This window comes from Prosopis cineraria, unplaced genomic scaffold (genome assembly GCF_029017545.1).
Source record: "Prosopis cineraria cultivar Desert tree isolate PC_DT_omini unplaced genomic scaffold, ASM2901754v1 PC5, whole genome shotgun sequence".
Classification (NCBI taxonomy): Eukaryota; Viridiplantae; Streptophyta; class Magnoliopsida; order Fabales; family Fabaceae; genus Prosopis; species Prosopis cineraria.
Genome location: NW_026555336.1, coordinates 10209579 through 10225626, shown reverse-complemented (window position 1 = coordinate 10225626; position 16048 = coordinate 10209579). Strand labels below are relative to the sequence as shown.

At 32.0% G+C, this 16048-nt stretch overlaps 1 protein-coding gene across 1 annotated transcript; it reads right to left on the bottom strand.

Moving 5' to 3' along the window:
- Positions 1 to 14927: 14927 nt before the first annotated feature.
- LOC129310741 (F-box/kelch-repeat protein At3g06240-like) lies at positions 14928 to 15743 on the bottom strand. The gene has a single exon (XM_054952659.1). The coding sequence runs from the start codon at positions 15741 to 15743 to the stop codon at positions 14928 to 14930; it is 816 nt and encodes a 271-aa protein (XP_054808634.1).
- Positions 15744 to 16048: the final 305 nt, after the last annotated feature.

The following is a 16048-nucleotide window of genomic DNA, read 5'->3' as shown; positions in this document are numbered from 1 at the left end:
ATGATTCTCTAAACATGCTAAACCAGAAAATATTTAAGAGTGAATGGATGCAAGATAATGTTCGTTGTTATGTTTTGGATTTTTCTAAGTAGTCTTGGAATTTGCCATTCTTTAAGGGGCAAATGATAATATTTTTGAGTGGTTCTTTATGCATTGGAAAGTAGACACCATAAGCTTTCCAAAGAGTTCTAATTCATAATTTTTGAAAGTTTATGGACTTAATTAAAAATTTTTAAAATTTGAAAAAATTTGGTTATTCTCACAAAAATAATTCTTGAGAAATTTCCGTGGGAATGTTAGGTTTTAAAGAGGACAAAGCAGAGCATTTCATATGCAAGAATTTCCAAAGGGGAGCTGGGGCTTAAATTTTTGGAACTTTAGGCTATTTTTGAAGCATCTAATCACTCCTAATCATCAAGGTAAGGTATCCTCTCCAATCTACTTCTGTTTTCTTCAAGATTCATTGGTTGGTTTTTCTCTCCTTTGTCGAATCTGAACTTGGAGTTGGAAATATGGTATGATTGAGCTGTTTGGTTGTTCATTTATGGATTGGGGAGTTAAATGAATGTTTCTATTGCGTCTAATACAGATTTAAATAGTGAAAATTTATAATTTATCTTATTTGCTCAAACTCTAAGCTATATAAAGCTATATAAAAGGTGGGATTTTGATTTTGCAGAACAAATTCTTGGTTGGAACTTTAAATTTTAGCTATGGGTAACTTAATTAGTTAAGCCCATAGAATAGGAAATTTTGGGTAGATATTAAAAGTTTTGTGGATTTTTGATTTGTTTGGAATTTATGTTTGAATTTTTAAGGTATTTTTTGTTGGAGCCAATAGGATGTTATGTAAACAAGAAATTTATTTAGATGGAAACTTTAGGTAGCTAGGATGTTATGTTCAAAATTTCACTTTATTTGGAATTGATTTGGTTTATCATTTTAAACTCGATATTCTTTCTCTTAAAGAAAGCTTATTTGGAGATAAACTGAAATTGATGTAAGTATGGGTTTTTTTGACTTAGATTGAATAATTTTTGTATTATGATACCTTGGAAAAATAAGGAATGACAAATTGTAGAGGTTATGTTCATGGACTATTTGGTTTTTATTTTGGATTGAGACTTGATTGTGATATGGCTATTGTTGTGTAGGTTTTGTAGGCTTGGCATTGGGTTCTTGTGTGTTTAAGGTCTTGTTTTTGATCATAGTGTGGTGATTGTTTGAATTGCATGCTTACTTAGGGTATTGTAATATCAATATTAGTATTTTTTTTTTGGTTAGATATCAATACCAGTATTGATTTACCAATATTGGTACTATTGTTGCTTAAAGAATAGAAGTCGAGGAGTCTCACTACTGATATTATCATCTCACTCTCAGTAGTATGAGGTAATTTTTTTATTATTTTTATTTTTCTCATTTTACTTTAGCTGTTTATGTTGTGTCAACTTTTTTACTTTGCAACGGCTAGTTGTCAATACTGGTATTGAAGGTAATAGTACTAGTACTGAGGGTCTCTTTATGTCACTTTGTTCATTAATTTCTCATTTCTTCAAAACCCTACTAATACTCTCGTCCCTATCTTTCAACTGACTCTCTCCAATCTCTCAACCATTTCCAAATTCCTACCATAAACACTCTAAAAAATGTTTCTTGACTAAAACCTTGTACTCTAATTCATTTGAAATCTACCCAAATCTCATATGTGATCCTCTCTCTTTCTTGATATGGATGGCACTAGAACAAATGGCAAAGACTAAGAATACAAAGGAGAAGCTAGATGTGATGGGAATCTTAGAGGATGATTTATTCAAATCTAGAGATATTGTTATGAAGAAGAGAAGGTTAGTTAGAGGTATACCCGGTAAAAATATTCACAAAGAAACCCTCAAGAAAGCTCCACAGTTATCAAAGACATAAAAGAAGGGAGAAGGATTTGGAAAGAAAGTCAAAATTCAGGCAAGAAAAAAAAGTACTTGATAAATCTCCTCCTCTTTCACTTGGAAATCTTGCTTTACTTCAATCATCTCTACTGGCCTCTCACGAGGTACTTCCCACTATGCTCAATATACTCCTCAATAGAGCAACCCTCTCTGTCTTTAGAAGGTACTTCGATGCTTTTCCATCTCAAGTTAGAAGCATTAGAACACCCTTGAATGCATTATAAACTAGTGCTTACAGCAAACCTTTAGAAAAGCTCCCAGTAAAGAAAAGCCAAAGGCTCAAAAAGGGGAAAAAAGAAAATTACAAATGATGAAGATAATGAATTTGTAGATAAATTAAAGACAAGTTGGATATTAGGGTCATTAAAAGTTAAAGGACTGGAATGTTTAGCAAAAAGCTTGGGAGGTGCTAGCATGTTGACTTCATTGAACTTGCATCTAAGGGTACTATATTGAAGATATACTAAGTCAATATAAGAAGATTTTAGATATAAATTTGCTGTTAGTATAGAGGTGTGCAAAGCTTTTTATGGTAGTATGATTTTTGATGAAACAATGGGAAACTTCACATTCAATGTATGGGGATAGGAGATTGAAGTGTCTAAAAAGGATCTAAGGGTACTATATTTGGCCTACCTATTGATGGTTCCAAGAAGAAGGGCTTAGACTTCAATTTTGAAAAACCTCATATGTGCTAAGTCTTAACCCATAATTGAGACTTTAAGGATGGACCTCTCACCAAGCCAACCTCCATGCCTCTACAACATAGAGTCAGCCATCATATTCTCACTAAGATAATAATGTATAAGCAGTAAGGGCTAAATTAACTCACCCAATAAGAGATCATCTACATGGTAACAATTCTTAAAGGGTTCAAGATCAATGTCCCTTTATCATCATGAGTAGGATGAGGAATATGGTATAGTTGCGGCATTAAATAGATCCTCAATTCTTGTTGTATGGTTCCTTTAATTCCAAAATCCTTGATAATGCAAAAAATGTGTACTTGAAAGGGAAATTTAATTTTGTGTGTGACAAGATGGGTTCCAAGACCTTAAAAAAGATGAAGTTTCTAATGCTCATTGAAGATCAAGGTGAAGCCTCTAGCCACATTTGGGTCCAAGAGTAAAAGAGAAGACCCATGTGCATCTACTTAGCTAGCCAAGCAAACAAAGACGAATGAGGAAGTCAATTCTGATGTTTTTGCTCTAAGATGGATGGATATTAGATTCAAGATTCAAGGAGAATTCTTGTAAAATCTTTTTAAATCCAATGTGAGTGTTTTACCTAAGAGTATGCCAAATTGAAAGAAGAAACAAATTCTAGATTGATAAAGCAATAATCTTCTGTAGAAGACATTGCTGGGATGATAATTGGATTAGAGGTCTCATGGTCAAATTTCTCAATAAAGATCAGAAATGTAAGTTCATAAAACAACCTCTTCTCTTCAAGCCAAAAAGACCTTTTATAAACCTTTAGAGATTCAAGATGAAGGCCCTAGTGCTTAGAATGTTCAAGAAGATGCTAAGTTGTTTAGTGATAAAGGAAAGGCAGTTGATGAAAATCAAAGTTCACATGCTGATCAAGCAAGGGAGAATGCTCCTGAAGCAAGAAATTGCTAAGGCTTACATAGAACTTGCTAAGGATAATAAGGTAGGGAAATCTTCTAAAGTTGTTGATATTCATTTAGGTTCACCAAAGATCCAAGACAAGGTAACCTCACTTCCTCCTGCTTCTACTTGTTTGGGCAATAATCCATCTTTAAACAATGATACTTGCTACCTCATTACAACTTTCAAGACTACAACAACCTTAATTTACAACACCACTTACTACACTCGTAAGCTATTAAAAGGAACTTATAAAATCTCTTTTTAAGATTTTAAATCAATAAAGAAAAAGCTTTTTACAATAATAACTCTCTTGGAAGAGTAAATGTAATAACAATGAAAGCTTATATGCCTTTGAGAGCTTTTTCATAAAGTTGACATAATATTGTTAAGAATTGAATGTAAATCACTTAATGCTTAATGAATGTGTTAGCTACTTACTTGAATGAGGTCTAATATATAGGTTAAGGTTGTTAAGAATGTTAGAAACATTCGGGAAAAGGATTATAGCCATTGAAGACATGTAAAGACCAATTCAAGGGTGATATAGAGGGATGTTATGCATGGAATGACACTGAGGCTTAAGTATCTAGTTCACTTGAACTAAAATCAAGCATGATACTATAATGGGTTCAAGCATGTTTTGGAAGACAAAAGCACCTAGCTTTTCTATGAGTTAAAACAAGTACAGGTATTGAGGATTCAAGCATGAAATGGAATGCAGAAACACCTTCCTTCTCTATTAGCTAAAACATACTTGACTTTACAACAAGTTTGATTTGGCTTATTCAATTCTAAATCTCTCTATGTTAGGCTTAAAAGTTTCTAAGTGAAAAATCCATTTCAAGCATGATTCAATCAAGAGTCATGCATGGATTGAAACTAAAGCTCACTTTAAGCTTAAATTGGATTTTACCAAGTCTTATCATGCACAAAGGGTATCCAAAACGCACGTGGACCTAAACTAGATCAAGCATGGATTAGGCATATGAACAAGGGTGCATTCTAAGAGTTTGACACTTAAGGTTAATGGACTTATGAGCCTAATGTTAGTTCTAATATGATACCACTTTCAAAACATGTCATAGCTCTCATTAATTTTCATAATTGAATATAAGAGAAGAGTAAAATATATAAACTTATGACACCAAGTCTTCTCTTGATTTTCATGTTCTTGGAGGTTTTATCATTTTGTTAATATATATATATATATATATGGTTTGCTTAAGTAACAAACACCTTTCTCTTATTTTTTTATCATAACAAACACATGGTTCAATATAGTTGTGCCTTAATCTAATCCACGTGTGTTCCCTGTGTGATATATGCTTGAATGAGTTTCATAAGTTAGAACTTTCAAGCTTGAATTAGAGAGCCTTGAACTTGAGTAGGCCAATTCAAGCTTGTCTAAATGGTCATTTTTTGTGTATTTTGCATTTTAAAGAATCCATATCTTATTCCTTCTTGTATTAGAACTTACTCACATGTGTTTGAGTTCACAGTGGAAGCTAGGAGCTTTTGACTCTTAACATACACTTGCCTTAGAAAGCCTACATGCTTGAAATAGCCTAAAGTGACCAAGTATTCTAAGTTAGTCGAATTCATAAATGTCCCCATTCTAATACATGCTTGAATTAGGTTTTGATAGTGCATTAAATGCTACTTATAGAAAAGTACTTTTTCCTGCTTTGTTTCATTTTTACATGTATCTAATGGCTCTATTTCACTTTCTAAGTGTTTTAATGTCTTTTTTATCCTAATCTATAAATAGGACCTCATTTAGGTGAGTAGGTAATCATGAAAGTGTATTTAGTGTCCTTGCATTGAATTTTTACCTGTTTTCACTCATTTTTTAGGAATTATGTTCTCACATTTTTTATTGGCATTAAATATATAATCTATTTTATTAAGAGAGAGTTTTCTTGATAGTGTTAGATTGTTCCTATAATCTCTTTGGGAGAGTGGTAATTAGGACAAATTGTTTTCTCAATCTTTGAGAAAATTAAAGGAAGTGTTCCCTTAGCTTAAAAGTAGAGAGAGATTTGTAAGGTGCTCACTATCTTAAAGTAAGGTGTTATAATTGTAGGATAGGTTGGCACCCAAGAAGGGGTGAATTGGATGACACTTAAAAACATTTAAAAACTTAAAAGAGTGAAATGCTTTAGTATGAAGGAAGAAGATAAGACATACAATATTTATACTGGTTCAGCCCCAAACTTGGCCTACTTCCAATCCTCAAGATTACACTTGAGATTTTCAACTAAATTCACAAATTTTAATGGGTGCTTGCCGCCACAACATAACTCACAAGACTTAACTTATCTTAAATCAACTAACAAATCTTGCTACAATCTAGCAAGTTTTACAAGCACTTAAAAAATACCTTTACTTGAAAAAAACCTTTTCAAGATTTTAGAAAAATGAAATAAATTTTCACCAAGAAACTCTCCCAAAGAGTGGATAAATTACAGTTGAAAGCTTATGAACTTGTGAGAATTTTTTCACAATTCTTTTCAAAAATGATAAATGAATGCTAAATGTTTAAGGACAATTTAAAATCTTTTTGAATGCTCAAATAAAAAAAAATTTTCTCAAGAATTAAAAGTCATTGTTTAGACTTGAATTGTATCACATATAATGTTTTGGTAGTTGTCAGATTGTTAGAACATTGTTTCTAGTAGTTGGTGCAATTTCTTGCATGCAACCTGCTATATCATGCGTGAAATTACCTTCAACATGTTATAGATATGTGTATGTAATAAATCAAGCATGAAACTCAAGGTGTCTACATGTGGTTTGCATTATATGACTATGCAATCTATTTTGTGTGTAAAAACTTGTGTGCGACCCTCTTGCTTTCATGTATGGTTTGGTTGCTAGAAAGCTAATATCAATTCTGTGTGCAAAAACACGCGTGCGACCAGCTTGTCCTCGTGCATGATTTAGCTATTATGAAGTTAAGCCTATATTTGTGTGACAGAACTTACGAGGAATCAACATGCTCTCATATGTAAAATGGCTAACAAAATGCCAAAGCCAATTTTGTATAATAAAACTTGCGTGGAAGCAAAATACATTTACTCATGAAATGACTTGCATCAAACCCAGATCATTTGGGAAGATGAATCACATATGGAACACAATATTACTCACACGTGAAATGATCGGTAACTAGGCTTAAACCATTTTCAGATACATATCACGCGTCGAATTGCAATGCACTCAAGTAAGATTTTGCATGATCAAGAGATATGAATGTATGAATCACGAATCATACAAGTGAGCAAATTAAACTTGGCTAGAGATGACTTAAGACTTAATATGGCAAGACGTGTTCGAGGAACAAATGACAAATCACGCGTGGCTACCATGAGCTCTCACATGTGAAATGGCTCATGACATAATGTAATGAAACACAACTTGACAAAACTTATGTGTGGACCAATAGTTTACTTGCATGATTTGGAACGCATAAGCAAAGTCAAGGCATCACATAACACAAGTAACAAATCACACATGAATCACTCCCTGATTCTTGCGTGAAACATTAATTAGTATGCCCAACATGTTAAATCTCATGAGTGTCCATGCAGAATCATGCATGATTCTGCAGTCCACAAAAGATTCAGCTTCTATGAACCACAACAAGCTAGAATGATATATCTTGCAAGCTTGAATATACTTAGATGAGTCTTAATGACTATAAATGAGACTTATTGAGCTAAAGATGATGTATTCATTTTAATGATTGTGAAATGTGATTAAGCTCTCAAAGTTTTCACATTGAATCTAAAATAATTTAAATGACTTATCTTAAAGTTCTTCATCTTCTCTTAATTCTTCATGCTCTTGAGGTTTTGTCTTCATTTATAATTTTTTATATATTTGTACACATAACAAATACCTCTTCTCTTAGTTTTGTAATCATCAAAGCATATGATCCAATAATAATAGCTCACAAGTTCTTGGACTAACTTGTGGTTGTACTATGATAGCAAACACCTGTTTAAGCTTGTGTTATTAGTGGAAAAATCTCATAAGTGTTTTGAGGATTGGATATAAGCCATATAGTTAGGATGAACTATGATAAATGCAGCATCTCTATCCTTGCTTTCTTTGCATTCAACTTATTATATTCTTACTATAATGTCCACCTTAACATTACCAAAATTTACCACACAATCACAACAAACAATCATAATTAGGAGCAAGGATTGCTCTTAAGCTCACATTATAAATGTAAGGGTTAAAACTAATAATCTTTTAAAAATAATTATGGAATATTTGGGATCCCTTAAAAACCATTTAAATTGGTAGTTTGAGCTCAAACTTAATAATTTATATAGGTATTGGAAGCATGAAAAGTTTTTAGGAAGCAACACTTCAAAACAGGGCCAAAAATATCATTTTTGAGTGTTTTAGTCCATGCGTTGTAGCTCGTGCTCCATGTACCACAGCATGTGGCACAGCAAGCCAAGTTTTCTCACTGTATCATGCACCGCAGCTTATGCAAAATGGCCTGCGGCGTATGTGTCCATGATAGCAATGTTGTCATGACAGCTTTTCTGGACAAACTTTGAATGCCCGCCATTTTCACATCCGATGTCCAATTGGAGTGATTTAAGCGCCATGTGAAGCTTATTCAATAAGCTACCTAATAGTATAAGTTTCGTTACGATCCAACACCGTGTGAGAATTTTAGATACTCGAATGTAAAAGTTAGTTTTTAAAGAGATTTTCAAGCATCCAAATACCTAAAACTCATAACTTATACTATTAATCCATAGTAAGGCTTGAACCAAGTCCAATGGACCAAAATACACTTGAGTGAACATTTAAAGACAAAAAAACATACCAAACACAAAATTTGGCCACTCAATAGCCCTTTCACCCAATATGGCCAAAATACACATTTAGCACTATATGCACTATTTGGCTTCTATTACCACATAATTACACTACATATATATTGTCACCACATAGATAAAACATTCCTTGCACTTGTATTAGTATTTTAGCCCATCATCACAAAAATTACCACATATTCACATCATATACAATATTAGGCTAAAATACAAAATAACATAATATGGAACAAGTGCAACCAATCAAAATGATATGCATTCCTAGTTGGCAACATATAATCTCATCCATATAAGTTTATGTACACAACTTAAACCAAAATCAGGCATTACTATTTGATGCAGCAAATCTACTAGTCCTTGCCCGATTCCTTTCCCTGCTCAGTCTTAGAGGTAGAACCTATAAAATGATAACCACGAGGTGAGATAAAAATCTTAATAACTAAGATAATCTATATTATTGATTAATATGCCAAGTTATAGATAAGCCTTAAGTTAAGTAAAATAAGCATAACATATAAAATCACCACCAGTTACATGCATGATCCCTAACCATCCGGTCCTCCAATACTCTCAATAGAATCGGTTGGTTATTTCATAGAACCAAACCACATGTATGGTTCCCAAGCTCACCATCCATGGTAGAACTACCCGGCCAAGGTGTCCTAAACTACTTCTGGACTACTATTTCCCCCTATTACAAGTAACTGGGGTGTCGTTACTCCAACACCGCATCCTACGGATGGTAAGGAGCATAGTCTCCAATTTCGCACCCTTTTGGGTACTAAAGAGAGTAAGTCTCCAACACCACACCCATTTTCGGGCACTAAGGAGAGTAAATGCTGCACTTGGCATCCCGAGGTGCCAGCAATGCCATATAAACTTAATCTTTACTAACTCCACTAGGGTGACCTTCCACCCTCTAATATGTCATATTTCACTACATATCTTCACTTGACCATGCATAAACCACTTTCCAAACAAGTATAACAAATCTTATCATTTACTTTAAAAATATAGAATTTCACAAACCAATACTCCACTCATTTTCTAAAATAGTTAATCTTTAAAGAATTTATACATATATACTCAACAAATCATAGAAAAAAAACTTGAGAATAACTTATACAAGGTAATAAATAATGTAAATTATCTAGTTACCCCAACCTTTTTGTTACTAAAAGGGTTACCCATGGTACTAATTTCTTCTTGTGTCAAAGTAAGTCTTTCCATACCACAATTTACATTAACAAGTACTATATGTTAATTTTCTATTAACACAAGCACTATTAACTATCAATAACCTCTTAATTCTCCCACTTCTCACTCATATTCTTAACAAAGAGGCTTGTTAAGATTAGAATTTGTTCACACAATCCCTTTAAGCCTTCCTCTAACTCTCTCACAACATAACACTTAATATCTCAACTTATCATACTTCAAAACCCCATGATCAAGTTAAGGCTTGATCCAAATTTCACCAAACAATAAAGTAGCTTCATATTATCACCTATCCAAGATTAATAAACCTAAATCAAACCTTTAGTGTCAATAGAAACCTTCAAAACATAGACTCATAGCTTAATCCAATAAGACTAAATTCTCACTCTTCCAAATCCCATGGAAAATGAAATGAAAAGGTAGGGGAAAAGGGTAGGAAACTTACTCAAGAGTTTAAAGGCTCAATTTGTCTTCAAAATCCTCCTAAATTGATGTCCTAGCAGTGCCCAAAGTTGCCCCCTTCGTGTTCTAGGTTTTCCACCCTAAAAACTGTCAATTTCTGATGATTTGCAAAATTTTAAGTTGCTTGTTGTGCCATGCACCACAGCACATGCCACGCAAGTTGCGGCTTATGATGCAGCAAGCAACAAGTTAATTTTTCTCCCCCTGATGTCTCTTGACTTGATCTGACTTTCATTCTAACTCAATTTAGAGCCAAATATGACCCAAAAATTTAATTAGCAATCCAAAAACATAATTAAATAAATTAATCATATTTTTTAACTAATTTACACTTACTCTCTTATTTCTTAGTTTTGGTAACTATATTTATTTTAAGAATAGTGTTTTGTCAATATGATTTAGTCATCTTACTGATTTTCAAAGGTTTGCAAATCTATCTTTAAAGAAATTTCTAATTTCAATCTCTAACATCATTTGTTTTATGAAAACTTTATTTAAGCTTTCTCTCAAGTATTTTACAACTTCTTACATCTGACGTGTTTAATTGTTATCTAAACTTGTTTTGATAAATTTTCAGTTGCAACTTCATTCAAGCTAAGTTTTGTGAAAACTTTGGTTTTAGTCGAAAACTAGATTTATTCCCTTTAATATTTAAAAGGTAAACATAAAAAGAAATAAAAAATATAAAAATATTTTATTTTAATGTCTTTAGAATACAATTAATTAATTATGTAAAATTAAAATTAAAATAACATGGTATTCTATTCTAAATTTGGTTTTGTCCATACCTATTAAATATATAAATAATAACTTATTTTATTTTAGAATATTTTGACTCTTATAGTTGATTTAAAGTGGGGCCAACAAAGGTGTTGGTCGCCCTCACACTTGTGCATTTCAGTTGGTTACAAATGAGGAGAAATGTTGAAGTCAAATTAAAAAATATAGAGACTATTACTTTTAGTCATCAAACTTTATATAAAGTTTTAATTTAGTTCCTTAATTTTATAAAGTATCTTTTTTATTTTTTAATTATAGCAATGTTAGTTTTAAATGATTATTTTTTATGTTAATCATTGTCATTTTTTAAAAGTATTAAACTTAATAAATCAATTTTTGAGAATGTTTTATCAATATTTAAAATTTTAATGTAATTATTTTTTACAATGAAACTAACAATGTTAGTATTAAAGGACTAAAAAGATATTTTATAAAATCAAGGAACCAAAATAAAATTTTGTATAAAGTTAAATAACTAAAGGAATAATTTAGCCAAAAATAAAATAAGACTTTCTATTAAGTTCTACCCCCCATAATTAATTGAAAAATAAAAATTTCCCCTAACAAAAATTCATGGATCCATCCTTACTTAAGTCATTAACTTTGTTTGAAAATAAAATAAATTTTTAATTTTACCCTTCTTTAAATGAAAAATATCGAATTTGCCTTGCATTTTCTCTTATTATTGATGAGTTTAAATATGGGTAATATAAGAACAACATAATTAATATCCTATCAAGTGTCTTATATTAAGGAAAAATGAATATTTCTGGTTGAATGTGCCATATAATAGGGACGAGAGGGAGTAAATAGATATATAAGTTTTGTAATGCAGGTGTATATTAAAATTTTATAGCATATTGCATTCTAAAAATTTGATCACGTATTTAAGAGTTCGATTCATGGAGGTGTGTATGGAGAGCATTGATTGGGAGATGACAATCTCTTAAAATATGTTCAAATTTTTTAAGGGATTAATTTCATGGTTATTGACTGTGAAGATACCTTAGGGAATATATATATATATATATATAAATACTATTTTATTTTAAAATTTTTTCTCATACATATTAGAAATCCAACCCTACAATTTTTTTTAAATCTAATCTAGATTTTTAATATGTATTTATTCTCATATTAGATTTTTAATATGTATATATTAAGAATTTCAAAATAATCTAATATTATTTTATTTTTAAAATTTTTATTCTCATACATATCAAAATTCCACCCCTTACAACTTAAAAAAAAATCTAATATAATCTCACTTTTCAATAAAAGAAAATCCGCTCCTACAATTTAAAATCTATCCTAGATAATAATGTACCTAATATTATTTGATAATTTGTCAACCGTTTGTTAAAATCTTTCGGTATTTATTAATAACTTGAATAATATATTTTATTTTAAAATCTATTACTTTATATATCTTATAATTTTTACTGTCATTTAAAAAAATTAATAGATAATTTTAATATTACATAAATGAAAGGGTTAAAATAATATTATAAGATTCAAAAAAGCAAAAAACTCAGATTTTAAAAATTCAAGTTTTAAAAAAGTTTAATGATAATTATAGCAATCAATGTACTATTCTTTAAGCTATGATGGAGATTACCAACGAAGAAGTTATGGAGGAGATTTTTATCATCACATCACACATATCATGGCTCCTTAGCCATTGATTATTTTAAAGGTTAATGTGCATTTTCACTATTGAATTTTTTCTCGATAAGCAATTTTACTGCTGTATTTATAAGTGGAGTGATTTTACTCCTGAACTATTGTTTGAGGAGCAAAAAAAAAAAAAAAACCCTTCTACAAGGTGCCTTGCGCTCCTCAAAAAAATAGTTCAGGGATAAAATTAACCCACTTATCAGTACAGGAATAAAATTGCTTCTTGAAAAAAAGTTCAAAGATAAAAATGTACCTTAATCCTAATTTTAAATCTAACTAGTAATAAATTTAAGGGTTAAGGTGCATTTTTAACACTGAACTTTTTATCGAGGAGTTACCCTTGTATTAATCAGTAGGATAATTTTATCCTTGAACTAGTTTTTCAAGAAGCGCTAGGCACCTTATAAAATAGTTTTTTTGCTCCTTAAAAAAATAGTTTAGGGTAAAACCCACTTATTAGTATAGGAGTAAAATTGCTGCTTGAGAAAAAGTTTAGGGGTGAAAATGTACTTTAACCCTAATTTTAACAAATAAACACAATTTTCAATGTTTTACAATTTCACCCTCACTGTCTCAAAAAGATCGCCATTTCATTGGTCTATCTCATCTATCAGAAAACCACAGATCTCCATTAATGTTCCTTCATGAATCTCCCTCGATCTCTATACACCATCAGCTCTCAAACTCAAATTGATCTCCCACCTTTGATTTCTCTTCTCGATCGCCCTCTTAACATCTCTCAAGTATCAGAAAGCTCCATCTTCGCTGATCTGTTGTCATCCTTTGTCTTTGCCTCTTCTCTTTCTCTTTAACTTTGTCTATTGCACCTTTGCACCACGTCTTCAAATATGCTCATCAAACCTGCTATTATCTCATATCTTCTTGTTGAACCTATTAATATCTCAGATCTGCTCGTTTAACTCCATTGTTGACTTAGATCTTCTTTATCTTGATTAGGACTGCTAGTGCCAACCAGGATTGGAGGGATGGCTTTGACCAGGACTAAAGGGCTAGAGCCAATCGGGACTAGATTGCCAATGCCCATCGGGACTAGACTGTTGGAAATGACTGGGACCGCACAGTCGGCTTTGACTGGGACTCGACAGCTAGAGTTGACCAAGAATGAATAGTCGACTGTGATAAGGATCAGACTGCTGGCTATGACTAAGACCAAACCACTAACTGTGATTGGGACCATATTACTAGTGTCGATCGAGACTTGCTTGTCATCATAGTCCAGGGTTGGTCTATGATCACCATCTTTGATATGTTCACCTTCATCGTTAGGCATCAAACGCCATTGTTAATAAGGAATGATCTAATGTCATCATCTAGGTCTAATCCACAACCCTCAGACTACTATAATTGTCCTATGCTAATTCGTAAGCATTGTTTAGGATTGGGACATCGATGTCGACTAGGATTGGGCTACCTCTCCAATTGAGACTAGACAACTGGCATTGTTCGAGTTTGAATAGCTGAAGTTGATTGAGATTGAGCCGCCACCCTTGATTTGGACAAGACCACCGATTTTGACTAAGATTGGACCACCAATATCGTCTGAATTGCCTTTAAATTCAAACATAGAATTTGAATTTTGGAATTTTATTTGAGATCTAAACAAAGGATTTTAATTTTATATTTTGAAACTTTTTATATCATCCAAACAAAGAATTTAGAAGATCTAAACAAAGGATTTTAATTTTATATTTTGAAATTTTTTATATCATCCAAACAAAGAATTTAGAATCTATGAATTTCAAATATGAGATTTTAATTTCAAGTTCCCAACTCATATCCTCCCATCTAAACACAACCCAAGGTAATCCTCCCAAGCTTTATTTCCTTCTGGACCATTCACTTGTCAGTAGAAAGAAAGAAGGCAGAAGACAGAAAAGGGTAGAAGATAGATGGCGGCTACTGAATCACATCTTGCATTGGTGTAGAGATTTTTATCAGCTAATCATGTTACTTCTGCGTGATTTGTAGAAGATAGTTGATTGATTGATTAAATAAACTATTACTAATAAGTTTCATAACATAATATTTAAATTTTATTAAGTAACTATTAATAATAACACATTAAACTCAAAATAGTCAACCAACATTCATTCAACAAACCTATATCAATTAATACATGTAGAAGGATGACAATACTTATAAGATATATTATAACAATGGAAGAAAATATTATCAAGATTTTTCCAAAAATTTCTTTTGGGCCAGATATTGTTCCAAAAAATCGTAATACAAGAAATCATACTTTCAAGTCCAACATAAGAAATCTAAATGCAAAAAAAAGCCCTAAGAAATCATAAATTTATTCTGAAGTTTCATATGTATCATTTACTGAAATTATCAATTAATAACTATCCTGCAGTTCTTATAACACTGCTAATAAAAGGAGTACAATTTTCTTCATTTATCAAAGACAAAGCCTCCATGTAATCCCCAGCAAAACGAACATTATATTCTTCAAGTCCTAAACACCTCACTACTGAATCTTTATTTGGATCTAATAAAATTGTCTGATTGCCATAGGTTTGCAGCACCAATTCTCCACTACTCCTCATAGCTATTACTCTTGAAATCTCTCCATTATAGAGCCTTGACGAGTCAAAAGAGAATATCAGATTCCATGAATCCACATTACCATACTCTCTCATCACCCAAATATCAAACACGTTATTATGGGACCACCTTACTTCCTTTTCATGAACCAAAACAAGTGATGAATTATTGGTTCCTGTCATTAAAAGAGACAGCCTATGACATGAAGCCAGAGGATTCAAACAGGCTGGCAACATCATTAATTCTCCGAATGTCTCTCCAGCTAGGTCAAACGATAGTATAAATTTACGACGTTGTAGACCATTGCAACATCCACAAACAAGCCAATGTAAAGAACCATTAATGAATATTTGATCCCTTGTCAAACCATGCAAACAAGAACATATAGAAGGACCTGATCTTGATCCAGTACTGATGCTGCTTCTCCATTTAGCAGTAGCAAGAGAGTAGATTTCAACTAGTGGAGTAACTCGTTCCCAGAGACGGAGGAAAATTTTGACGACCTTAAAATCATTGTTCTTAGAATCAAAACCAAATCCTGACATGGAACATACCCAATTGAATTGGTCCGAGGAATTTGAAGTTACAGCGGATGATGATCTGGGAAGCACCATAACTTGTTTTTGAATAGAAGGATTTATGATTATGGCTGTGTGATGTGATGGTGATGAAAAAAAGTAGTTAGCGAAACACACTAGACCATTACAAGTGCCAATCACAGTAAGATCATCGAAATAATCATCGTCTTGATGATTAATTATTGATGGGAATTTCAGAATCGAGAGTTGATGATCAACTGATGAATATATTGAGAAAAAATATTCCTTCTTGTTCATGTCAGTCTTCTGTCCGGTCCTTTTAGTCTGTTTTTTTATGGCAATAAGTTGGAGAAAGAGACAGCTACTGCCAATGTTATTGT

Coding starts and splice junctions, on each gene's coding strand:
- LOC129310741 (XM_054952659.1), bottom strand. CDS start 15,743: ATGGTGCTTCCCAGATCATCATCCGCTGTAACTTCAAATTCCTCGGAC.